This window comes from Balaenoptera acutorostrata, chromosome 2 (genome assembly GCF_949987535.1).
Source record: "Balaenoptera acutorostrata chromosome 2, mBalAcu1.1, whole genome shotgun sequence".
Taxonomy (NCBI): Eukaryota; Metazoa; Chordata; class Mammalia; order Artiodactyla; family Balaenopteridae; genus Balaenoptera; species Balaenoptera acutorostrata.
In genome coordinates, this window is record NC_080065.1 from 95,668,988 (window position 1) to 95,694,701 (window position 25,714).

At 40.5% G+C, this 25,714-nt stretch overlaps 1 protein-coding gene across 1 annotated transcript in view; it reads left to right on the forward strand.

Annotated features, from left to right (window-relative positions):
• Positions 1-5,399: 5,399 nt before the first annotated feature.
• Positions 5,400-25,714, forward strand: part of REEP5 (receptor accessory protein 5) — a 44,368-nt gene continuing 24,053 nt past the window's right edge. The window contains exons 1-2 of the mRNA XM_007192101.2: positions 5,400-5,629; positions 6,310-6,403. Of these exons, the coding sequence (XP_007192163.1) occupies positions 5,512-5,629; positions 6,310-6,403 (212 nt within the window). The 5' untranslated portion in view covers positions 5,400-5,511. The remainder of the gene's footprint in view (positions 5,630-6,309; positions 6,404-25,714) is intronic.

Here is a 25,714-nt window from a genome sequence, read left to right on the forward strand (position 1 = left end):
ATGGCAACCTCAGTCCTACAACCACAAGAGCCTGAATTTTGCCAAAAACCCAAAATGAGCCAAAATACAGATCTTCCCCTGAGCCTCCAGAAAGTAATGTAGCCTTGCTGACGACATGTTGGTTTTAGCCCAGTGAGACGTGTTCCAGACTTCTGACATAAAGAACTGTAAGACAACAAGGCTGTGTTGTTTTAAGCCACCAAGTTTGTGGTAATTTGTCACAGCAGCCACAAGAAACTGATACAACTGCTCGCTTCCTTTATTCAAGTTAAGTACATTTTCCTGATGCCTAGTCACAAAGGGAAGTGCACAAAATTGTCTGACTCTTTCTCTTCCTTCTCCTACATGGAAAGAAAAGCAAAAAATGCACACCACCCTATAGGCTATGAGGCAAATCTGGATTGTTCTCTGTGGTTGGAACCAGACCCCAGGGTCAGTGGACAATCTCAGTATGGAATCCAAATGCCATGGTTTGTCCAGAACTGGATGAAATGGTCTTGAACATAGAGAAACAACCTACCAGTGACTTATTTTCTATTTGTCTCCTGTGCAGGCACTATGAGAGAAATGGACGGCCATTTTATACCTGGTGAAAATCTCTAGATTTATGTGCAACAGCAATGGCATATGATATTTAATTTCAGAATAAAAATCTTTTGCTAAACAATAGGTTATTCCCAGGTTGAATTATTCTCAATTGTGAGCAGTTATTTTCTAAAATTCAACTTCTTGTTTGATACATGGAGACACAATAAAATGCTTTGTCCATATTTTCAGTAGAAAATGTTTAAGAATAAGACAAATGAGGCAAACAAAATGTAATTCAAATCTATTCAATGAAGCATGGTAATTTTCACATTTTATTTCTTTTAATACTCTTTCTTCAGTTATATTAATAGCCTCTGCATTCTCCTCCTGTCGTCTGTGCCTCAGGTTTTGTTTACTTCGTCTTTTCCTCTTTTTATTTCGATGACATGTTGCCACTAGCCTCCTCCAACAGAGGGAGGGGGGTGTGTGTCCAACAGGGCTGTGTCCACAGGGTCAGAGGGTCTCCTGACTGAGAAGGCTGGCTACCTCATGGGTGCCAGGCTCCAATAAAAGCCAGGGTCCCCCCTCCATATGCGGGGTGGGGGGAGGGTAACAAAGAGATTATCTGGCAAACTATGCACTACAACTTCTTCCTAACATACATGAGAGTTAGAACAAAAATATGTTAATGACTTCAAGTGGTTAAGAAATTATCTTAACCTGAAGAAACAGGCTGTGGAGAACAAAAGTGACCTGATCATAGGTCTCGGGCAGAAATTTCTTCTCTAGCTCAGGAAAGGGTAGAGTAATAGCATTTGCATCATCCCAAGTTGGTTTGACTTCCTTCTTAGGAGCTGCCAAAGTCAGCCTGCTTCAGGCCAGCCTTCTCCATGGGCTTCCAGGCAGAGACCTGGTCTGTCTGCTTCCCAGGTCTAACGGCGTCTGGCACCTAGGATATACTCCATAAATATGAGTAGGTGAATGGTTTGAGACCCAAGTCTGAGCTCTTATTTTCTGCATCTTTTTTCTTAGCTCTGAAAGAGTCTAAGCTTTGTAGTGATGCCTGAATGGGCTAAGGGTCCCACACTCCCCAACCTTACTGTCATTTCCTAAAGACAAGAACTATGTATTCCTCTATCTCAATTTTAGCTGTGTTTTTTCTTCTTCTTTCTTAAATTGTTTAAGAGTGACTTCCCTGGCAGTCCAGTGGTTAAGACGCCATGCTTCCACGCAGGGGGTATGGTTTCGATCCCTGGTCGGGGAACTAAAGATCCCACAAGCCAAAAAAAAAAAGAAAAAAAGAAAAAATATATATATATATACTTAACTAACACTTATTTTTGCAACAGGCACTCTTCCCAAAACTTTACAAATAGCAACTCATTCAATCATCATGATAACCCTATGAAATAGGTTCTATTGTCACCCCTATTTTGCAGATGAGGGAACAGAGGAACAGAGAGCTTATGTAACTTGCCCAAAGTCACACAGCTAAATGGTGGAGCTGGGATTTCATCTGTACAGGCTGGATCCAGAGGCTGTGCTCCACACACACACTACGCCTTACCTTGCTGCCTCATCTTGCCAGTGTTAGAATGACGGAGGAAAGAAAAAAAATTGGAATCTAACTTCACAGAAAACTGGGAAGGGAGCAATATTTATACAAAAGAATTCCAAATGAATAGTATGTTTCCAAATACTTCATGCATAGTGTGTTGACACTATATGAAATGTAGTCATAAAAATCTAGGCTGATTTGAATACCTAACTTGAAAGATGTTGCTCCTTGGCTTAAAAAAGATAAGACTATCAAACTGTGAATCACTTGAAGTTCTCAAAAACATGACACTGACTTCCAGGCAAATGAATAATTATTGTATTCACTTAGTAGGAAATGATACAAACACACAACTGGTTAAAAAGTTCAAAATTCAGTTATCCTCGTAGCCAGTTGTACTAGCTACGGCTGCCGTAACAAAGTACCACAAACTGCCTTAAATAAAAGAAATGTATTGTCTCACAGTTCTGGAAGCCACATGTCCAAGATCAAGGTGTCAGCAGGGTTGGTTTTATTTGAGGGCTGTGAGGGAAGGCCTCTCTCCTTGGCTTGTAGATGGGTGGCTTCTCCCTATGTGTCATCAGATCATCTTCCCTCTATTTGTGTCTGTCTCTGCATCCAAATTTCCCCATTTTATAAGAACCCAGTCATATTGGATTAGAGTCTACCCTAATAACCTCATTTTAACTTGATTATCTCTATAAAGACCCTACCTCCAAATAAGGTAGGGGTTTTAACTCCAACTTATCCATTTTGCAGGGGACACAATTTAACCCGTATCAGTAGTATATTGAGGGGTAAGAGTCCTGTCTGAATTCTAGCTCTGACATTTATCAATTTTGAGACCCTGGCATACCTCATTTCCCTCCCTTAAATGAGGATAAAATAGATAGTATCTACGCCATGCTGTTGTGAGGATTAAGTGAATTAGTACATGTAACACATAGACTACTGAGTAGTACAATGCATGTTAGATATTCGTTCATTCATCAAATAGTTACTGAATACCTGTTAAGTACCAGGCACTGTTCTAGGTGTTTGAGACACAGACATAAACAAAACATGCAAAAATACCCACCTTTGTGGATCTCATAATTTAGCGGGGAAAGAAAAAAAATACAAATAGTAGAACACATGGACTATCAGAGAGTAATAAGTGTTATAGAGCAAAATAAAGCAAGACAGTGGCTAGAGAGCGTTGGGGGTTGCGATTCTGGATCAGAGAGGGCCTCACAAATTCGTCATTTGATCAAGGACCTGACGAATGGGAGGAGACAGTTAAGTGCTTATCTGGAGCTTTTAGATAGGGAAGGGTTTCCCCACTTCAGCACTACTGGCAGTTGGGGCTGGATTATTCTTCTTTGTGGGGGGGGGGGGAGGGGGGGACTGACTTGTGCATTGCAGGATGTTTAGCATCCCTACTAGATGCTAGTAGTGGTGAGTAACATCTGCTACCCCAGTTGTCACCACTCGTCTGACAACCAAAGATGTCTCCAGACACTGCCACATGTCCTGTGGGAGACAACATCACTGCTGTTTGAGAGCCACTGAGACAGAAGAAAAGTAAAAGCCCAGGGGCAGGAGTGGGCTCAGCTTGTTTGAGGCACAGCAAGGAAGCAGGCAATAGGAGATGAAATTAGAAGGGAGAAGGATGAACCACACATATCATCTATGACCTTGAGGCCACTCTTTCAGCAGATGGGAAGCTACTGGAGGGTTAAGAGCAAAAAGACAACACAACCTGACTCACATTTTAAAAATATTCCAATTGGCTGCCACACTGAGAATTGCCTGTAGGTACAAAGACAGAAATGGACACCTCAGCGGGGAGGCTATCACAGTAATCCTATTATTGGTTTATTTACTTTTTTTTTTTTTTTTGATTTAATTTGGTCACTGATTTGCCTGGATGGTCATGGGACTACTGAGAGAATTGAGCTAAGATCTGGGGAAGAAAAGAGGAAGGAGAATTAGCACAAAAGGAAAAGCCTAAGAGTGGGCAAGGTAGCTTTTCACTGAAGTGTAAGGCAGTACTGTAAAGTCAATTTGAAAGAGCAGAGGGGTTGCATAGGACAAAGAGAGAATGTTGGGGGCAAGTCTGTGCGCAGGGCCAGTGAATGCTATACTAAGGAATGGGAGCTCTGGTCTGTAGGGAACGGAGAGCCTTTCAAGCTCAAGCAACGAGGAAAACTCTGCAGCAGGGTGCAGATCACAGGACTAAGAAAGAATACTTTCAAAGGGAGTTTCCTGAAATAATACGGGCGAGCAATAACAAGAGCCTAAGTTTAGGTGGAGGAAGAGCCTGAGCACGACATTCTGAAGGAAGCAAAGTGAAGTCCTGCCCAAAGATTTGGAATTACCTTCTGCAGGGTAATTTTGCTTGTAGGCAAGCGCACACTACTGTCTTCGCGGCTGGGGTCTGGAAAAGTTTCCAGGGTATCAGAGATCAAGCAAATGCCAAGCCCACCATGAAATGGTTTAAGCAGTGTAGGGCAGGACGTTTCTTGGAAATGGTGTCCCCAGAGGAGGGTGTGTTAAGTTTCTTCAAGGGTCTTTTCAAAAAGACTACTATCTGTAAGTGAGAAGAACTATGCCGAGTACTGACAACGAAGGGAAAAGTAGGTCTGCAACCAAAGAGTTCTTTCAGGATGGTCGAGCATTTCAATTTCTAGACTTAAAACGTCTCAGCAGGTTTAGCAGAGCAGGGTAGGTACATCAAACCAGTCCCGCTACTTTTTTTTTTTTTTTTTTTAAATTTATTTATTTATTTATTTATTTTTGGCTGTGTTGGGTCTTCGTTTCTGTGCGAGGGCTTTCTCTAGTTGCGGCGAGCGGGGGCCACTCTTCATCGCGGTGCGCGGGCCTCTCACTATCGCGGCCTCTCTTGTTGCGGAGCACAGGCTCCAGACGCGCAGGCTCAGTAGTTGTGGCTAACGGGCCTAGTTGCTCCGCGGCATGTGGGATCTTCCCAGACCAGGGCTCGAACCCGTGTCCCCCTGCATTGGCAGGCAGACTCCCAACCACTGCGCCACCAGGGAAGCCCCCCGCTACTTTTTAGGTGGGAGCAACAAGGCCGCCTGCCCCCTCCTTTCCACGTCCTTTCGAGTACGATTTCCGAAGGGACCTCACAAGACTCACCACCCTCTTTTTACCCAGTTAACAAAGGCGGAGGGCGGCCGCCCCGCAGGGAGCAGCGGCTGCTCGGGCCGCCGCCCCTGGTGTGGCGCTCGCTGCGGACCGCGGGAGGGAGAGGGGGCGGCGCCACTGGGCGGGGCGAGGAGGGGGGCTGCGGGGCGCGAGCGGAGGGACTCGGGAATCGCCCGCCTCCCGCCCCGCCCGCCGCCGCCGCCGCCGCCCTAGTCACCTCGCTCTGCGGCCACCCGGCACCAGGAGTAGCCCCAGGCGGCGGCGCGACGGTCCCCGCCATGTCTGCAGCCATGAGGCAGAGGTTCGACCGGTTCCTTCACCAGAAGAACTGCATGACTGACCTCTTGGCCAAGCTCGAGGCCAAGACCGGCGTGAACCGGAGCTACATCGTCCTCGGTGAGTGTGGGGCTGCGGCCCGCGGGATCCCGCCGCTTGCCCGGCCCGGGAGCAGCTGTCGCATCGCAGCTGGGACCACGGGCTCGGTGACAGACGGGGGTCAGTGGCGTCGTCGGGGACAGAACTGGCCGCCTGCACAGGCCAGGGACCAGAGACCGCGCCCGGGGCGGCCCGGTGACGAGGCGCCCGGGACGTGGGGTCGGGGACCGGCCGGCGCTGACGTGTCTGCCCTGCGGCCCAGTGCTGCGTGCCAGTGGCCGAGAGCAGAGCTGGCGCCGACCGGCGGGGCCCCTGCGGGAGGGAGCGCGGTCCCCGTGGCGGAGTACCGGGTCGTAGCCAGACCCTCCGCGGAGTTGGGCGCGGGACGGGAGGGGCCGCGGGCAGGCGCCGGAATCCCGGCCTCCCCATACCCTCCGGGAAGGAAGCGGGGCTCCTGCAGCTGGTGCGCAGCGTGGCGTGGGGCCCCTTGCGGGAGGGACTGGGGAAGGAAGGGCACAAAGGTGCGGCCTGCCGGGTATCCCCAGACCAAAGGCAAAGCCCCGAGAAGGCGCGGGCCCAGCCTCGGTGCGGTTTCTTTTTCTCCAACGCTTAGAACGGGCCAAGCTTTGCGGTGTTGGCGGGGGCTGCCCGGCTGGAGCGCCTGTGTGCCACCCGACCCACTTCTCTCCTCGTGTCTGCAGGTGTCATCGGGCTGGTGGCTTTGTACCTGGTGTTCGGTTATGGAGCCTCTCTCCTCTGCAACCTGATAGGATTTGGTTACCCAGCCTACGTCTCGTAAGTGGCTCCCCCTGCAAACCGTCCCTTCCTCCCCTTCACTCCCCGCTTCCCCCATCCAGAGCTGTGCTAGTTACTGTACCATCCCCATTTCCCTGGGAGAGTGGTTAGAGGACCAAAGAGTAGTAACTGACTGCTTAAGGCTACACATTTTAGAGCCTTACCTTGACACCTGATCTCCTGATGACTAGCCGAAATGTATATTTCATCAGCTTAAACTGGCGGAGCGTGTGCCTTCTAACAGCTGCACAAATGAAAGACAGAGCAAAGTCGACCTTTACTGGTGGGACGATCTCAACGGGTACAGAGAGCCGATTCTTTCGCCCTAATAATTATTTCAGTGTGTATTTCACCTTATATTTATGTACACAGTAAAACCCCATCAATTAGAGCTTCTTTAATTCAGAGTTAATGTTAATTCAGACACTGGGGAGAATTTTGTCTTCTTTATATTAAAAAGGCTGGCCACTTATTACAGGCAAACGGGAAACATTTATCCTAGTATAAAAACAAAAACAAACCTTATAAAATGCATCCCTAATATATCTCCTTGGTTATATAAATGACCCATTTATATAATTAATCTAAATTACAAGTGAATCTTATCAGATTACGATCTGATTTTTCTGCTCTATGAGGCTGTTTTTACTCTACAGTGTGTTTAATTTGAAAATATTCTACAATTTCATTTTTCCATTCATTCAATAGGAATTATGCTTCCCCACAAATAAATTTTGTTTTATTCTACAGCTCGTTCCAAGAAAGCTGGTGGGTTTTACTTCTATTGAATTGGTCTGTACAACTTTCCTCAACCATAGGGATAAAAAAAAAGGAAGAAAAAATTTCAGCTGGAAGGCTAAGACACCAATAACACATTATTACAACTGTGTCTATCATAGGCCAGGCTAGAATTTAATATATGACTAGAAAGGGGAAATGTGTTTTAGAAAAAGTTCTGACTTGAAAAATTAAATCGAAATTATGTAAGTAGTAATTACTGAATTAGTCTGGTACAGACACTTAGTGGCTCCAGAAAATCTAGCTACATATAGGACACTACTTGCTTTTGAATTTGGAGATCTTCTCCAGCATTATCTGCTAAAGTACCATCCACACTGTTTGTGTATACCACACGATTCTGAAGACAGACCAGAAAAACTGGTTTGACTTTCAGATCAATGAAAAAGTTATAAGAATAGCAGTTCTCCATAAAATAATAGATGGTGTAGATAGAAAGTCTGTAGGCAACACTGGTTCAAAATGGCTTGCACATCACTGTGTCTGTGATAATGGACAAAATAACCAGGTAGAACATTCCTTTACTTTTCTTCTGTTTGTGTATTCTACTTGTAAGAGTTCTTTTAGTAAGAAAGATTTTGAAGCATTTTTCAAGTTTGTGCTTTAGACGTTATTGATCACATTTAGTAACTGCCTAGCTGCTTGAATTGTTTTGAACTAGGGAAGACGGTGGATCTTTAAAAATACTGAAGAGCATAAAAAACATTTTTTCCACATCAGTGCTATTTGGTGAGTAATCTTGTGAGAAACATAACCTTGTCTGTTGGTGTGATTAGATGATTGATACGAGCTTTAGAAAAGTAAAAATCTGTTTCTGGGTGGGATGTGTAGATCTGTGTATGAGGAAGTGGATGTGACTGAAGGCAGACAGGACTTGGACATGCTTTTCTTTGACCTAGTGGATTAATTCTAGCAGGAGCCGCTTTGTTTGTCTGTTTTTTAATTAATTTTTATTAGAGTATAGTTGCTTTACAATGCTGTGTTAGTTTCTGCTGTGCAGTAAAGTGAATCAGTTATATGTATACATATACCCACTCTTCTTAGATTTCCTTCCCATTAGGTCACCACAGAGCATTGAGAAGAGTTCCCTGTGCTATTCAGTAGGTTCTCATTAGTTATCTATTTTACACATAGTAGTGTCTGTATGTCAATCCCAGTCTCCCAGTCCATCCCACCCTGCCCTTCCCCCCTTGGTAACCTTAAGTTTGTTCTCTGCATGTGACTCTCTTTCTAGCAGGAGCCATTTTTTTTTTTTTTTTTCATGTAATGTCTGAAACATTTATATTAACATATTTCCATACATATTTCCATACAAATACAAATATAAGATTTTTAGAAATTTCATGTAATGTCTGAAACATTTATATTAACATATTTCCATACATATTTCCATACAAATACAAATATAAGATTTTTAGAAACTTCATGTAATGTCTGAAACATTTATATTAACATATTTCCATACAAATAACCCAATGAAAGTTTAGTATTAGTTGTTTTGTTTGTTTTTTTATACTGCAGGTTCTTATTAGGCATCAATTTTATACACATCAGTGTATACATGTCAATCCCAATCACCCAATTCAGCACACCACCATCCCCACCTCACCGCCGTTTTCCCCCCTTGGTGTCCATATGTCCATTCTCTACATCTGCGTCTCAACTTCTGCCCTGCAAACTGGCTCATCTGTACCATTTTTCTAGGTTCCACATACATGCATTAATATACGATATTTGTTTTTCTCTTTCTGACTTACTTCACTCTGTATGACAGTCTCTAGATCCATCCACGTCTCAACAAATGACTCAATTTCGTTCCTTTTTATGGCTGAGTAATATTCCATTGTATATATGTACCACAACTTCTTTATCCATTCGTCTGTTGATGGGCATTTAGGTTGCTTCCATGACCTGGCTATTGTAAATAGTTCTGCAATGAACATTCGGGTGCATGTGTCTTTTTGAATTACGGTTTTCTCTGGGTATATGCCCAGTAGTGGGATTGCTGGGTCATATGGTAATTCTATTTTTAGTTTTTTAAGGAACCTCCATATTGTTCTCCATAGTGGCTGTATTAATTTACATTCCCACCAACAGTGCAAGAGGGTTCCCTTTTCTCCACACCCTCTCCAGCATTTGTTGTTTGTAGATTTTCTGATGATGCCCATTCTAACAGGAGTGAGGTGATACCTCATTGTAGTTTTGATTTGCATTTCTCTAATAATTAGTGATGTTGAGCATCTTTTCATGTGCTTCGTGGCCGTCTGTATGTCTTCTTTGGAGAAATGTCTATTTAGGTCTTCTGCCCATTTTTGGATTGGGGTGTTTGTTTCTTTGATATTGAGCTGAATGAGCTGTTTATATATTTTGGAGATTAATCCTTTGTCCGTTGATTCATTTGCAAATATTTTCTCCCATTCTGAGGGTTGTCTTTTGGTCTTGTTTATGGTTTCCTTTGCTGTGCAAAAGCTTTGAAGTTTCATTAGGTCCCACTTGTTTATTTTTGTTTTTATTTCCATTACTCTAGGAGGTGGATCAAAAAAGATCTTGCTGTGATTTATGTCAAAGAGTGTTCTTCCTATGTTTTCCTCTAAGAGTTTTATAGTGTCCAGTCTTACATTTAGGTCTCTAATCCATTTTGAGTTTATTTTTGTGTATGGTGTTAGGGAGTATTCTAATTTCATTCTTTTACATGTAGCTGTCCAGTTTTCCCAGCACCACTTATTGAAGAGACTGTCTTTTCTCCATTGTATATCTTTGCCTCCTTTGTCATAGATTAGTTGACCATAGGTGCGTGGGTTAATCTCTGGGCTTTCTATCTTGTTCCATTGATCTATGTTTCTGTTTTTGTGCCAGTACCATATTGTCTTGATTACTGTAGCTTTGTAGTATAGTCTGAAGTCAGGGAGTCTGATTCCTCCAGCTCCATTTTTTTGCCTCAAGACTGCTTTGGCTATTCGGGGTCTTTTGTGTCTCCATACAAATTTTAAGATGATTTGTTCTAGTTCCATAAAAAATGCCATTGGTAATTTGATAGGGATTGCATTGAATCTGTAGATTGCTTTGGGTAGTATACTCATTTTCACAATGTTGATTCTTCCAATCCAAGAACATGGTATATCTCTCCATCTGTTGGTATCATCTTTAATTTCTTTCATCAGTGTCTTATAGTTTTCTAGCAGGAGCCATTTTTAAAGTCATATTTTAAAGTAATTTCAAGCAAGTCAGTTTCAGTTTTTTATCATTTGTTTGAACTCATTCTTTCATTCATTTTCTACATAGTCAATTTAATATTATTGGCTCTCTTTATTTACAAGAAGCTAAGTGTTCGTGTCTATTCCTAGGAATTCTAGGAAATGGTAGAGATGGTCATGTACCTGAGTAGTTCAGGTAAGTGGGTTTTATATATTTTAGAATTTTTTTATTCACCAAGTAGACACACTTTTCTATCTGAGTATTCTGAGGCAAAGTGACATTTGTAGTACACTTTAATAGGAGTTGGAAGAGTATTAAAAATCTAAAAAAGGGGATTTAATGATTTAAATAAACATTCAGGAAATAATTTATGAGTATCTCTAGATTAATATTTATTCATAGGATGCTTCCTTTTGGTACACCCAGCTCTTTTACCTTTAAAATGAATACAAGATCCTGTTATCATAAGGGAATTAAGTGAAGGTTGGTTTCTGTGGGTACTTGGATTTTTCACTAAAACAGTGCTTCTCAGCCTTGGCTGCCCATTAGAATTATCTGAGGAGCCTTAAAAAGTACTGATGCCTGGGCCCTGTCCCCAAAGATTCTGATGTAATTGGTCTGGGGCGCAGCCTGGGTTTTGGAATTTTTAAAGGAGTCTCATGTGCAGCCCACGCTGAGAAGCCCTGCTGTAGAGCAGCAGCATAACCTGTGCTTGTTACACTTGAAGAGGGGGTGAAAGGGGCAGAAGAACAGCCTGCTAACCCTGGGAATAGTCCAGAGGCCCACCTGGCCTCTGCTTTGTGAAGGAGGTTCAAGGACACATGGGATTGTGTGCACAGTAAAAGCACACAGACCCCCAGTTAGTAAACATTCAGGCAATCACTGTTATATTAGTCAAATCAAGTCTGTTCATTGCTTAACCGATGTAATTGTATAATTGTCAGAAAGAAAGTCCTTGTTAAGTGGTACTGTTAGTAGCACCACAATCAGTGTTACTTAAGATGTGATCTGTGACCACTTTAATTGTTCTCCTTGTCTCTTGGAATTCTCCCCAGCCAGAGTTATTTTTAAGAATACAGGTTCATCTATTTAGCAAACATCAAATGCCAACCGTGCCCCAGACACTGTGGCAGCACCTCAGATACACCAGGGACTAAGTGGGACATACTCCCCATCTTTGCATGACTAGTCTACGGGGTAAACTGCAATACATAGAAAAGTAGTGACAGCGTGGTGAGCCCTCCACAGAGCACCCTCAGGGAGCTGTGGTAGAGATTAACGGGAGGGGCCCCCTGTAGGTATTTATCTGAGCTGCTATTTGAGTTAAGACTTGAGGGATGAGAAGCTGCCCGCTGAGAGCAGAGTCAGGCGGAGGGAGCAGCGTGTGCCAGGCCCTGGGCAGCCAGGCGCCTGGGCTGTTGGAGGACCTGGTGCGTTGGAAGCTCTGAGAGGGAAGAGGGGCGAAGGAGGACCAGAGAGGTGCAGGTGCCATGAGGCACAGCTGGTGGCTGGCACACCAAGTGTGCATTTTATTCCAGGTAGCTGTGGGGAGTTGGCATGTTTTCTGATTGCCTTGGATGGGTTCTAAGTAGGAGGTGGCATGTTACAGTGTACATTTTAAGGTCATTCTGTCTGCTGTCATTCCTGGAAGGAATTGGTGATCCTGCCAAACTATTGCTAATCCCTTCCTTTCTCACCTTTCAGCTTTTGCTCCTGCTGCTTCCTTTCCTTGGGCCACCATAGAGTGGCCCACAGATTGTGCTTAATGGTCAGTGATAGGCTTAGAGGCTGCAGGGTGCAGAAGTAAAATAAGGAAAAGCCCATTTGGCTTCGTAGCTTTTCTCGTGACTCACTACCCGGGGAAATCTTTGGGTGGGGCCCAGGTGCACCTGGCTTCACACCACGCCTTGTCATGTTGGAGCACTGGACAGCTGGAGGCCTGGCTAGCCTTCGGGATGGGGCAACCAGTGCCTTATCAGGTAGCCCCTTCCTACTGGTTACTCTTACTTTCGGCATATGTAATTTCTCTTTGAGAGCAGGGCCATTAATCCTCTACCTCTAAGTTTCCAGACTTTTTGGCCACCCTTTATAGGCAATTTGAAATATAATTCCAGACTTACCATTATCAAGAGCTGTTGACAGAATGACTTTAATCTCCCTACTTCCTTCTATTTCTGATAAGAGAAGGCAGACTACTGGATAATAATAGGAACCATTATTATTACAGCAGACCTGCCCCTCCCCCCATTTTTTGCTGAGATGTAATTTCCATGCAACCCTTTTAAAGTGTACAATTCAGTGGTTAGTATAAAGTTTTGCAACCATCACTTTCTTTCTTTTTTTTTAAATAAAATTAATTTTTTTAAAAAAAAAGATGATGCAGGAAATATAACAGAAGCAGAAGTAAGATCTCACCCAACAATTTTTATGTAATGTTAAATGTAGCATTACCATTACCATTAAAAAATCTCCAAGGATTTTTAATCTTTTTTGTATAAATAACTTTCACTGCTCTTAAGTTTATGATCCCCTCTCCCGACTATTATTCTCAGGTCAAAAAAACAATGAAAATCGTCTAACAAATAAACCCTTAACAGCCACCAAGTGTGTCACTTTTATAAGAAAATTACTGAAATTTTGAGGAAAAATAAGGTAAAATAAACTGGAATATAGAAAATTCATGACACAAAAACTAAACTGTAATCCCTTGTGTTTAAAAATCTTAAAAAATTTTTTTACCTCTGGTGGAGTTCCAGATCCACCCCATTTTTCTCTCACACATTATTATGAAGAGAAACTACTCCAAAATAAAAATAATAATGTCCTGCATACTAAATACAGTCTTTAAAATATGTTCCACGTAAGAGCTCTTCCAAAGAAAAGCCACAAATTTCCTTTAATATGGAAAGTAAGAGTTCCAGGCAAGTATCTCTTTTGTAACAGTAAGTCTCTTAACAGTTTTAATATCCAGGTTTTATAAAACTATTGGCTACCATTCAATCTGAAATGTCTAATCCACAAAAAACAAAGTATGAATAGGTATCTTGCTAAGTATCAGCATCTAAGGAACTTATTAAAAATACACATGGGGCTTCCCTGGTGGCGCAGTGGTTAAGAATCTGCCTGCCAGTTCAGGGAACACGGGTTCGAGCTCTGGTCCGGGAAGATTCCACATGCCGTGGAGCAACTAAGCCTGTGCGCCACAACTACTGAAGCCCACGCACCTAGAGCCCGTGCTCCGCAACAAGAGAAGCCACCGCAATGAGAAGTCTGCGCACTGCAATGAAGAGTAGCCCCCGCTCACCACAACTAGAGGAAGCCTGCACGCAGCAACAAAGACCAAAAGCAGCCAAAAATAAATTAATTTATTAAAAAAAGATAATAAAATAAAAATACACAGTATTTCGGGCCCTACATATTTGTATGTCTCCCTTGTTTGACTTAAACAGGATAAACATTCAAGTCTAAGAAATATCGTTCCTAACATGGACACCAAAAAGAAGATTCCTATAATAAAATGTTCCCTACTTTTACAGGTTTCACACATTCTCCACGATAAATGAACATTCATTCATATTGCCAGTGCAATTTTTGTTCTCTATCCATTATCATAAATTATAAACGTATATCCCATCAGTTTGCAAAAAGTATGATGGAATAGTAGAATTAAAGATTCCACAAGTTTTTCTTTTTATATTAAAGCCAACTGCCCATCTGTTCAGTTTAACTCTTTAACCTCCTTCAAAACCTGTCTAAACTCCTAAACCTAGAACTCTAGTGAGCAAAAGGCTAGAAGTACTTCAGGTGCCAATTAGAAAATACCTGGTCATTTGCTCTTATCATTTACACTATATCAAGAATATGATTTACTAACAATGTACTACATTAAAATGATAAAATTCTATAATAAAGCCATTGCAACTATCAAATATATCAAAAGAATAGAATTTTTCTTGTATCCCAATATTTAGTATGTTTGGCCTGTGTAGGAGATCTGGCTGCATCTTTACATAAGACAGCCATGAGAGTATAATCATCACAGAGTGACCAGCGGTTTCTAAGTACCCTGACCTCTCCTTGCTCTACCCTCTGAATTTCCCCCCAAAAGAGGGCTCCCTCAGCCTAATGACTGCAACTATCTACCATTCCCATAGTCAAGTCTCATGGGTCAGATAGAGATAAAGTGGCAGGGCATGTAATATTGAAGGAATGACCCAAGATGCCTCTTACCCAGTCTCTCCACAATAATTTTATACTCTTATTTTCCATCTTGTACCTTTATACCCAGCCCTCTGGCGACCCTGCCCCAGTCAGTCAACCCACAGGTACAGAAATGAAAGAAAGTTTGAGCTCCCAAGAGAAAAAGAAAGTTATTTTGATTTCTGTTGCCACATGATGGAAATCTAGAGGCATTTAACATGAAAATATTGTTATACCTAGCAGACGGGTTCCATATGAATATACTTCAAGTACATCAGTGTTTAAATAAGCTGCTGTTGACTAGTATGGAAATCTAAGAATTTACAACATTAAAACCTCAAATACACTTCCTTATAGAGAAACAATCAGACTAGTGTACATTTATAATACAGTCAATTTGTAGCTGGGAAATGCCTTTACTAAGATATGTAAATCTTATTCGAGTGCATTTATAATACTCAAAAGTACACTATATAAAAAAAAAAATCACAGGACAGTCTTACTAACATCCCCCCCATTGCCTCAAAAATTTTATAATTCAATTTAAACATATTCAAGAAAAAAACCAGTGAGGTCAATTAAAAAAAAAAAAACACAAACCTTTACATATAAAAATTAGTACCTGATCCATCTGTTCCTGAACCAGATCTGACAGACCCATCTGTGAAGGAAATGGATTCAGAATCAGAGTCACTAGCCTCACTTCGGGTGTCATAATCATTTCCCTCTTCCTCCTGGTCTCTCTCATCCTGTTCATATTCTTCTTCTTCCTCCTCCTCCTCTCCATCGTCATCCACCTCTTCATCTTCCTCTGCATCTTCTACTGCTTCATCTTCCTCCACATCTTCCACCCCTTCCTCCTCATTCTCAGTGTTGTTGCCTTGCTCGTCGGAAGAACCACTGCTGCCAGTCTCATGGTCAGAGCCACCTTCTTCAGAGTTCACTTCCTCCTTAGAAGACTGGCTGTGTCTGCTTGCACGTCTGTCCACTTCAAGCCCAATTCTCTCAGAACCATCTGGCGTAAGGGATTTGACCCTCCTTTCAGGATCCCTTTTCCGCAGACATGTTTTTTCAGGTTGACTCTTACAAGGTTCTCTGGAGGCACTGCTTGACAAACGAATTTTCCGATCAGCTTCTAGACGTTTGTTTCAGATCTTTGATATTCCTCATTTTTATACTCTGTGACTGACTTTCCTTTTGTACTAACCATTCTTTTGTTATTGCTAACTGATGAGCTCAGTGACTTACAAATCAATTGTCTTGAATGAACAGAAGGTTTTTGTTGCTTTGTGTCAGTAGATTCCATTTGGTCACTTTTTCTTTTTGAACCCTTTTTCTCATTTTTTATCTTGTTCACTCTCTGGATTATAGAGTTCATTATCCTGTTCTGGTACTTCAGTCAAAATATCATCTAGAACATTAAGTTCTCCATCTGCTAGTGTTGGAAGGACTCCTGCAGAGGTGGGGGGCGGCTGTGGCTCACCACGGGGACAAGGACACTGGCAGCAGAAATTCTGGGAGGTCCTCCTTGGTGTGTGCCCTCCTGGAGTCTCCATCACCGCTTTCTAATTCCAAAACATGTTCATCACCCCAAAGGAAACCCTGTACCCATTAGCAGTCATTCTCCATTTCTTCTACACCGCAGTCCTCAGAAACCACCAATCTACTTTCTGTCTCTATGGATTTGCCTGCTCTGGACGTTTCATACAAATGGAATCATATAATAACGTGGTTCTTTGTTTCTGGGGCGGCCCTGCTTTGAATGGCACAAAAGCGAGTCTTTCTGAGAGACCTCTCGGGGAGTGTGCTTTGCTGCACCGTCACATACACAAAGTCGGAGCCCGGGACCGGAGGTTACTGCCTCCCAGTGGTGCCGGAACGTGGAGGCTGCTCTTGCCCCTGGTTCTTTATTCGAGTGGAGTTGTGACGGAAGCCTATGACTTTGTTTTCTATTTTTATCTTTGCCCTGCAGCGAAGGGAAAGGATGAGGGTTGGATTTTGTCCAACTCAGCCATCTTTTTGTTTAAAATTCTATTAAAACGTCTTTTACTTTTCCTCTCATTTATTTCGTACGTTTCTCAAGGATCAGGTGGCCTCCTTCCTGGGACTATCAGAGCTGGGCCTTAGAGATCAAACATGTAGTCTGATCGCTTTTCAAAAGATCGAGGGACAGAGAGAGAAGGTTTTCCAAGGTCACACAGAGGCTAGACTTGTAACTGAGGGCTCCAGACCTACACAGAAATGTGAAAGCACATTTAAGCATATTTTAGTACCAAGCTTGAAAAGATTAAATATGCTTAGAGTCCAGAATTTTAATGTCTGTAATGTTTGGCAACGCTTTTCAAATCTGATATCCAATTTAGTGATGTGTCATTTTATCTTCTGTGTGTCCTCACCAGCCCATTTTAACCTTTTGCTATCAGTACAAAGAGTGTTACTGCTTTTAGATCTTTGCACGGCTGCTGAACACCTGTGCAGCCCTTAATTTAATAAACACTTAAATACCTCTGTTTAAGTGCTTTATAAATATAGCTTATTTAATCCTCATAACAACCCTATGATATAGGTATTATGATTATTCCCGTTTTACAGGTGAGGAAACAGAGAAAGAAGTAACTTGATTAAGGTCTCATAACAGTAGACGGTGACACTGATATTTAAACCTAGGGAGCTTGGCCCCAAAGCCCATGTTTTTAACTTTTCGTTATATTGCTTCCCATATGGCTCTTCGAGTGTCCCACAGATACATGCCATAACCTTATATAGAGATGAAAATTAACTATTGATGTAACATTTTCTTTTATCAGTTTGACACTGTCAATACAAATACATGATCTTCATGCAGTGTAGTTCTCAAATAAGGTACTACCATCCCAAATCATATATCTGCACACATAGTCATTTGCAGCATTTTGTGAACATGAGTTAGAATATATTACTAACAAGTTCTTTCTCTTGTTGGCTGTGGTACAGCATTGATTTACAGCAGCAGCAATATAGCTCATCATGTGCAGAGACCTGCTCTTTTTTTAAGCAGTGCATGCCCATCTGAAGATGACACACTGCATTGGATCTCCTGAGGAAATGCAGCCTTGTCTTTAGTTCTTTGTCAGGAGGCAACGAATCTCAAGGGGGAGATATTTGGGGATGGTCCCCCTATGAGGTCAGATCAGAAAAGGGGATCGTGAGGGAGAATATTTGAAGGAGACAGTCAAAATAACTACAAGAGTTGTAATACAGTCAACCACAAGTAAAAGCTACAGCATCTTAGCAAATGATGCACAGCAGATAACATGAGGGAATATAGGTTAAAAAGGGTTGAAATCTACTTATTTACAGTTTGCAATGGCAGATTGCTGAACAGGTTCACCACCCAGAGGAGAATTTGGGAAAGTCGCCATGGTTCTGACTGATGGTTCTGAACCACTTTCTGTTTCTCAAGAGCAAGTCATCTGAAGCAGAGCTAGGCTTCCCTAATGTTGCTGGAGGATGTGTATTTGTGGTTGTCTTCATGGACTCATTAGTAAGGGGTGTGTTTGTTTTCTTGTGTTTTTTAAAGAACTTGTACTTATTTTTTTTCTTTTTTTACTCATGAGCACTTGGGAGCAGATATATTTTCTACTAAGCTGCTTATGTTCCTATTACACCAGCTTTTCTCTCTGCAACTGTGTGTTCTTTGTTACTAGCGCTTCAGGGCAGAGCAGCTCACGCCCACACTTTCCTTCTCTGGGTAGCCTGAAGCACATGCACATATTCTGGCCTACTGGGCACTTGGACCAAAAATATAACTGGCATTCTGTAAATGCCTTAAGCAACAGTGCAGTCGTAAACATTTAAACGTTTACCTTTGTCAGCTTTTTACTGGTTGTGTCTTTACTTAGTATTATGGCTAGCATTACTGAACTATTTTAAAAGGAAGGAGTTGTGGAGAAAACTTAAATGTTGATAATTAAAGCCAGCGTTTTGGTTACGTTTTTTTTTTTTCCCTTTGCCTGTGTCATAGAGAAAAGAAAGTTTTGAGGAGCAAATAAGATTTAAACGATTTATTCATGATCTAGTTTCTGGGCTCTAAAGCAGTTGTGGAGGGCGATCTTATTCCTAAGACTCTGTTCTGGAGTGTTCCCTATGAACTTTTTTTGTTCTCTTTATGGAGGCCCTGGAGATAGGGTCTATTTGTCCTTCTGAGCTGCCTCCCTCTCCTCCCGTTCTAGAGCTCTCTTTTTTAGGACTTTGAATGAGAACTCCGTTTTTCAACTTAATATCCTCAGATAGTATTTAAAACAAGTATAAATATTTATGGGCCATTTAAAGATATTTAGTGCCTATCAATAATATTACCAAGTAATTAATTTTTTGAATAAATGATTATGGCAGAAGTTTAAAAACAATTTCAAAAATTGCTAATGAAATTACTTTTGTAGCAGTTGAAATATAAGCAGGGGCTGCAGAAACCTATCCTGATTTCATTCTAACACTCCGATTCCTGGGAGTGGAAGAATCAGGGAGTGGAGCTATCATGCGTCCCTCTCACATGGCTACTATATATATCCTGCAGCTTCTGGTAGTTTGGCCAGGTGATCTAGTAAAGGGATCACTTACACGTCAGAGGTAACTCTGGACTGCTGTCTACATGTTGATGTGGCCCTCTTTTGTCTGGGAAAGGTCAGTTTAGGTTGTTCTTGTGCAGGTTGTGAGGGTGCTTGAGCACAAGTTAAATTTTCTGATGCCAGACCTGACATAGATATTATATATACAGAGCCATCAATTTTATTGACAGAGGGTTGTCCCAGTAGGATTTGCATCTGCTGTTTTTTTGTTTGTTTGTTTACTGAAGTATAGTTGATTTACAAAGTTGTGTTAGTGATTGCAATGTGGTGTACAGCAAAGTGATTCAGTTTTACACGTATATTCTTTTTCATATTCTTTTCCATTATGGTTTATTACAAGATATTGAATATAGTTCCCTGTGCTATGCAGTAGGACCTTGTTGTTTGCATCTGCTGTTTTATTGCTTCAGGCGTTCATCTTTTTTAACTGTCTATTGAATAGTCTAAATGCATTCTGTTTTGAGTTATAAAATGTTAGCTAGGAGAGGTCTTAGAGATCAGGCTGCTGGGGCTATAGCCATCTTTAACATTTGGAAACCGAGGAGACAAAATGAAGTTTTATGACTCAGGTCACAAGTCTGTTGAGGCAAAGCCAGGCGTAGGTGTAGGGGTGCCTGACTCCCCTGGCCCGCCCACTGCCAACATTCCTCATGCTTTATATTCGACTGTGACATTGATTTTGCATTAAAAAACAAAATGGTGAACAGTTGACAAATAAGATCAGTATAATTAAACACCAAAATATTTGACCACTAAATGACTGCTTTTGGTTTTTTTGTAATTTAATCTCCGTTAGAGATGTTTTACAGACTCATCTTAAAATGCATTTGCTTGTGAACTTACCTTATATTATGCATTTCATTAAGTCAGTCATTTTATACTATAGGAGAACACTATATTAAAAATGAAAGGAGCATGGTATATTTTTTCATTGTTCTTGTATAGTCATCTTATAGTTTCTACATATTTAAGAAGCATATTTGCTGCTAGTGATTGTATCTCTTTTGTGGTGGGGAGGAGGATTGGGCATGATATAAACAGTAAATAAGCAGATTGGTTTTATTGTATGTTTAGTTTTTTCCCTTTGTTTGTTTGATCTCTTGCTCTGTTGGTTCTCTCTCTTGCTTTGAAAGCACACCTACTCTGCAGTGAAAAATAAGTGTACTTTTCTGAGTGCCCATAGTTTCTGACCTTCTTTTTTCCATGAAGAAGAAAAATCTTTTCCTTACTGGCATGGAAATAAAATACTGTTCATGTCTTAAAATGTGTGATTTTTTTTCCTTCTAATTTGACACACTGTATGTGTCAAATAATATTTGCAATGGCAGACTGCTAAACAGAGGTAATAGGAAATAGGAAAATTATTTTGAGCTGTTAGGAATTCCTGCTTCCCATTCTCTAATAAACACAGCCAAAAAGCAGTCCTACACATAGTGGGCACTGTGGATGGTCACACTGTGTGTCTGCTGTATCAGAAAGGATTATAAACATTATGGTCCGTATTCTTCATATTCATGCTTCAAAGACTCTACCTTGAACTCTGGAATATTTATTATTAAACATAACTTACCACGTTAGAAATAAAACAAAGCAAATGGACCCAAAGTAGATTCCTTTCTGTTCTTTACCAACAGCACATCTCAAAGCTTTTTATTGTTATAGATTTTTTTCATGAACTGCTTTTTTGATGTCCTGTCTGGTAATATAAACAACTCATTAAAATTAAAATCCTATTGATGAGTACAACTGGTTTCAGTAGTAAAGCCATGGTCTGAAAACATATAATATTACTTAATTTTATGTCATTTGGCTAGTGTGAACTGTAGTGGCTAAGTTACATATGAACCATGTACAGTACAGGTAGTGTGTACCTAAGTTTCTTTGGTGTGAGTGATCAGAAACATTTGTACATGGACCTGATAATTACTAGTTGAATTAACCCTTGGGGAAATAGATTAACTTTTATAGTACTCAATTTTCTCATATGTAAAAGGAAGGGATAAGTTAAACACTAGCACAGGATCAAGATTTTAGTAAGTGCTTAATTAAGTGTGGCTACTTTTGATTAACATACAAAGAGGAAAACTGACAATCATAGTCATGGTTGTCTAACTCCATGTCATTGAACTTTAAATGATTAAGGAAAAACCTCCCAAGTAGTATTTTCTTTCACTTATTTTTTTCGCTTACTCTTTTTCTGTTCCTTATCTTACTTTTTCCTGTACTTAGATCAGCAGCTTAAGACTTTGTTATTCTAAGGCGCAATAAAGTACCATAAAGTTTTCTTCCTCCAAGTTATAAATATGTGATATGGCCAGTGGTTCTTTTCTCTTTTGGTACAGTGGTATACATGTTCCTAAGCCCTGGGCATGGTTTAACGACCAATTTTTAAATATTAAACCTATTTTTTACTTGTTTTGTTTCCATTGAGATTTCCAGTTTCCCATAACTCCTTCATTGGACCCCTCCCCAAGCACACCTGTGCTGCTTACTTAAGAATGGAGTGATCTTTTGACTGTTTTTGACTTTATGTCCGTGAGCATCACTGTTTTGGCCCCAGAGCTTCAGTACAGTGTCAGTGCATGGTCAGTGCTCAGCATATGCTTGCATCCAAATGAGCCTGTCACTGACAGTTGCGGTGGATTACCTAGACAGGGCCTCTCTGGCCATTTCACTTCACCCCCCACCACTAGGAATTGAGTGGAGAAAAGTAGAGCCAGTTAGGTTTTTGGTTTGTACTGATGGTAAACAATCTTACTTATTTTTTCATTTCCTTTTTATCTTAAGAAAAATTTTAACAAAGAAGATTAAGCCAGTCTTTTTCCCTGTTAGAAGCTACCTTTAAAGTAGACCATTTGGAATATAGGACATAGGAATAAATAATTGCAAAACTTCTCAATGAGCTTTTTGTATTTGTCATCTATCTTATGCTTCTCCTTCATTGTAGACATACATGTATATAATACTAAATATAATATACACACAGTTTATCCTTCATACTATTGTAGGAAATTGACATTTTTCAACTTAATGACATGAATGAAGGTTTTGAAATACCCATTAACCAGGAATAACCTTTGAGTCTGAAAAAGTTAATATAGTGTTAAAAATGCTTAATTTGTAACTACATCAAAGTAAGAGAATGCAACATCCATCCCAATGATAAACATAACTAAAGTCGTCATTGATGGAAGAAGAAAATCTCAGTAACAAATATCTATGACATATCTCAAAGGCTTAGAAAACATAGCTTTCCTCCACATATCTGCTTTTCCTATTTGCTAGTTTTAATTTCTTAATGATATAATGATAGAATATTTATAATAGTAAATATTAGGTAAAAGTTGGGTAGCATATTATTTGACATATTATTGTTTATATTTGTTAATTGTTTATACCTCTGAAAGCTATTTACATGTTACACATAATAAACATGGACTTTGTCCTAAAAAGATAAGAATTAGAGACAGAAATATAAATAGGTTGTACAATTCATATATAGAAAAGCATTTTAATCTATTTTGCTTACTAATAACATGAATCTGAATTAAGAGGATGTGTGTAAAGGTGAATGTTTCCCTGATGGATGTGTTGTGTCTGAAATAATTCTAAAAATAGTATGGAGGGTTATCTCTTTCCTGCCCTCCTACGTGAGCATTAACTGTAAACAATGATACATTTAATCAATAGATAAAATAAAACCTCAGTAAGGGAAGCAGAGCTGTTTCTGACAGTTACCTAGATATCTAACGTAAGTTTGGTTTAGAAAGCTTTTGGTGAGTCTACTCACCTTTTATATCAGGGTTCAGTCAGCTGCTTCCATTAACAGTGGCCTGAGCCACTGAATTAGCATAATAAGAAGTCTGGAGGTTGATATTCCAGGGCTGGGACAGCAGAGGTTCAGGCTTTTTTTCTGGTGACCTTGGAGTGCTGGCTTTCCTGCCCATGCCCATAGTTCCAAGGTATCACAAGACTGTTGCCTCCGTTAATGATTTTTGAACTAGTTCATCTCTAAAATACCTTCCTTTTGCCTCACAAAATTATTTAAACCCCTGGACTGTCCTTAGTTTACATGATTTCGTTCTAATAAAGTACTCAGGGGATTTGCAGTTTAGTGGTGCCTGTGGGTCAAAGCATATTTAGGTTCTCTGAATTGATGACTCTTAATTTGGGAGGGAGAGGATGCTGGTAGCCCAGGACTGTATCTGCTCAAACTTTGGTTTCTTCACACATGTTTAATGCTATCCTTCGGCCGTTTTTAGTTCGTGATCTTGCGTTTAGAAAAAGCAGCAAAGAAAGAAAGAGATGAGCCAACCAGGTAGAGGCAGCCAGTACCAGTCACTGGCGCTGGGCGGTCTGGACAAGGGCTGGCCAGTGCTTACCTCCCTATCAGCACCAATCCAATGCCAGCGTCAAGACCTTTGGCCACTCCTCCCCTGTAGCATGGGCCTGAAAAATGTTTTCAGCAGCGTCCAAACTTGTTGCCATTGACCTGCAAATAGGATTTTTGGATTTCAGCTAACCCTTTACTCTCTGTAGCATTTGGGATTTGGAGAGTGAGGTACAATTAAAATTCATGAGTAATTCCCTAATCACCCTTTAGCCTTATTAACAATGCTATTAATCCTTTACCCGTTCTACTTAGCCAGAAGGACTGGAGTGTTCTTATTGCTCTTTTCTTTTTAATCTCTTGCCTCCCTGTGATAATAATAAACTATCACCACCATATTATAGTTACTACCTAATAAGGTAATATTTCTGAGTGCTTACCCTGTTTAAGTGCTTAACATGTATCAACTAAGTTAATCTTCACAGCAACACAATGAGGTTTATCATCTCTACTTGACAGATGAGCACACTGAGGCCCACGGTCATGTGTTGGGTTGGCCAAAGGTTCATTCGGTTGATGAATACGTTGTTCAATAAAATTCTTGGTGAAAATGAAAAATGCGTCTACTTAAAACCAAAAGAACTTTTTGGCCAACCAATACCTAGTAAGTGGTAGAACCAGGATACAAAGCTGCAAGCCAAGAATGGTGAAATGATGTAAAGCCAGGTGAGCATTGGGAAGAAATGAAGGGAAAAGCCTGGCTCTTTCATAGTTCAGTGTAATTAATAATTTTTTGATAGTTTGCTTTGTTTAAGGAAGAAATCAGAATGAGTCAATCGCATATGATGGGCTGTGTGACTTTCTTTTCTCCCTCTGTGTCTTTCTGTGTGTATTGAAGCCCTTTTAATGCCCTAAAACACAATAGATTGTGTCTGATCACTGTTAGAGAGGTTTGTTTGTTAGAAAATCATGAGCTGTTTCTTCAAGAGAGAAATTAAATGAATGTGTCTGATGTTCACTTTAGTGTTTGTTTTTAACAAAGCCCTAAAGAGAGACCTAGTCTCATAGGAGAAAGTAGTTGTATAAAGTCTGGTGCCCTGTGGTTTTTTTTCCTTCCAAACAGAAATATTTTTCCTCACTTTCATTATTAAAAGTAGTACATGCTATATATGTATAACTGATTCACTTTGCTGTACACCTGAAACTAACACAACATTGTAAATCAACTATACTCCAATAAAAAAAAAAATAGTACATGCTAGCAGACTCACAGAGAATAAACTAGTGGCTACCAGTGGGGACAGGGAGGGAGGGTGGGGCAATATAGGGGTAGGGGATTAAGAGGTACAAACTGTTAGGTATAAAATAAGCTACAAGAATATATTGTACAACACAAGGAATATAGCCAATATTTTATAATAAATATAAATGGCATATAACCTTTAAAAATTGTGAATCTCTGTACTGTACACTTGTAACTTACATAGTATTGTACACCGGCTGTACCTCAATTAAAAAAAATAGCACATACTCATTGTAAAGATCTTAAAAAAGTAAAATTCTGCAATCCCAATACTCAGGATTAACTGTATACAACTTGAAATATATATTTCTGAATATCACTTTTGGTCTATAAACACATGCAAATATATATCTTTCTTTTTTCTTTTAAACACAAAATTAGTAATCTCTTTTGACATAGCACTATATCTTGGACATCTTTTCCTGTTAATATCCTTTTCAAAGGCTTCAGAGTATTTCATTGTATGGATATACCCAAATTTATTTAAACAGTCCATTCTGCCCTTAAAAAAATGTGTAAACACATGCTTCTATAATCTTTTTTTTTCTATAATCTTTTAGTTTGAGTTGAGATTCATTTTAATATCTCTCTTTCCTCTTTGAACTTCATTTTTTGTGTCTATAAAATGTAGAATTTGAACTAGTTCTTTAAGATATCTTCCAGCTCAACATTCTACAATTTCTAATTCACTCAGTGAATTTTTAGAACTGCTAGCTGCTCCCGTAATATTGCCAACCATCTTCCTCACCCTAGGCCCATCTCCTGCTCACCCAGGCCTTGCTTCCTTTTGCCACCTGCTTGAGGGAGGTGAAGCTCTGCGTCTAGGACATGGCAGGTGGCTCAGGAGAGAATAAGGAACCACAGCTCTGGGCTTAGGT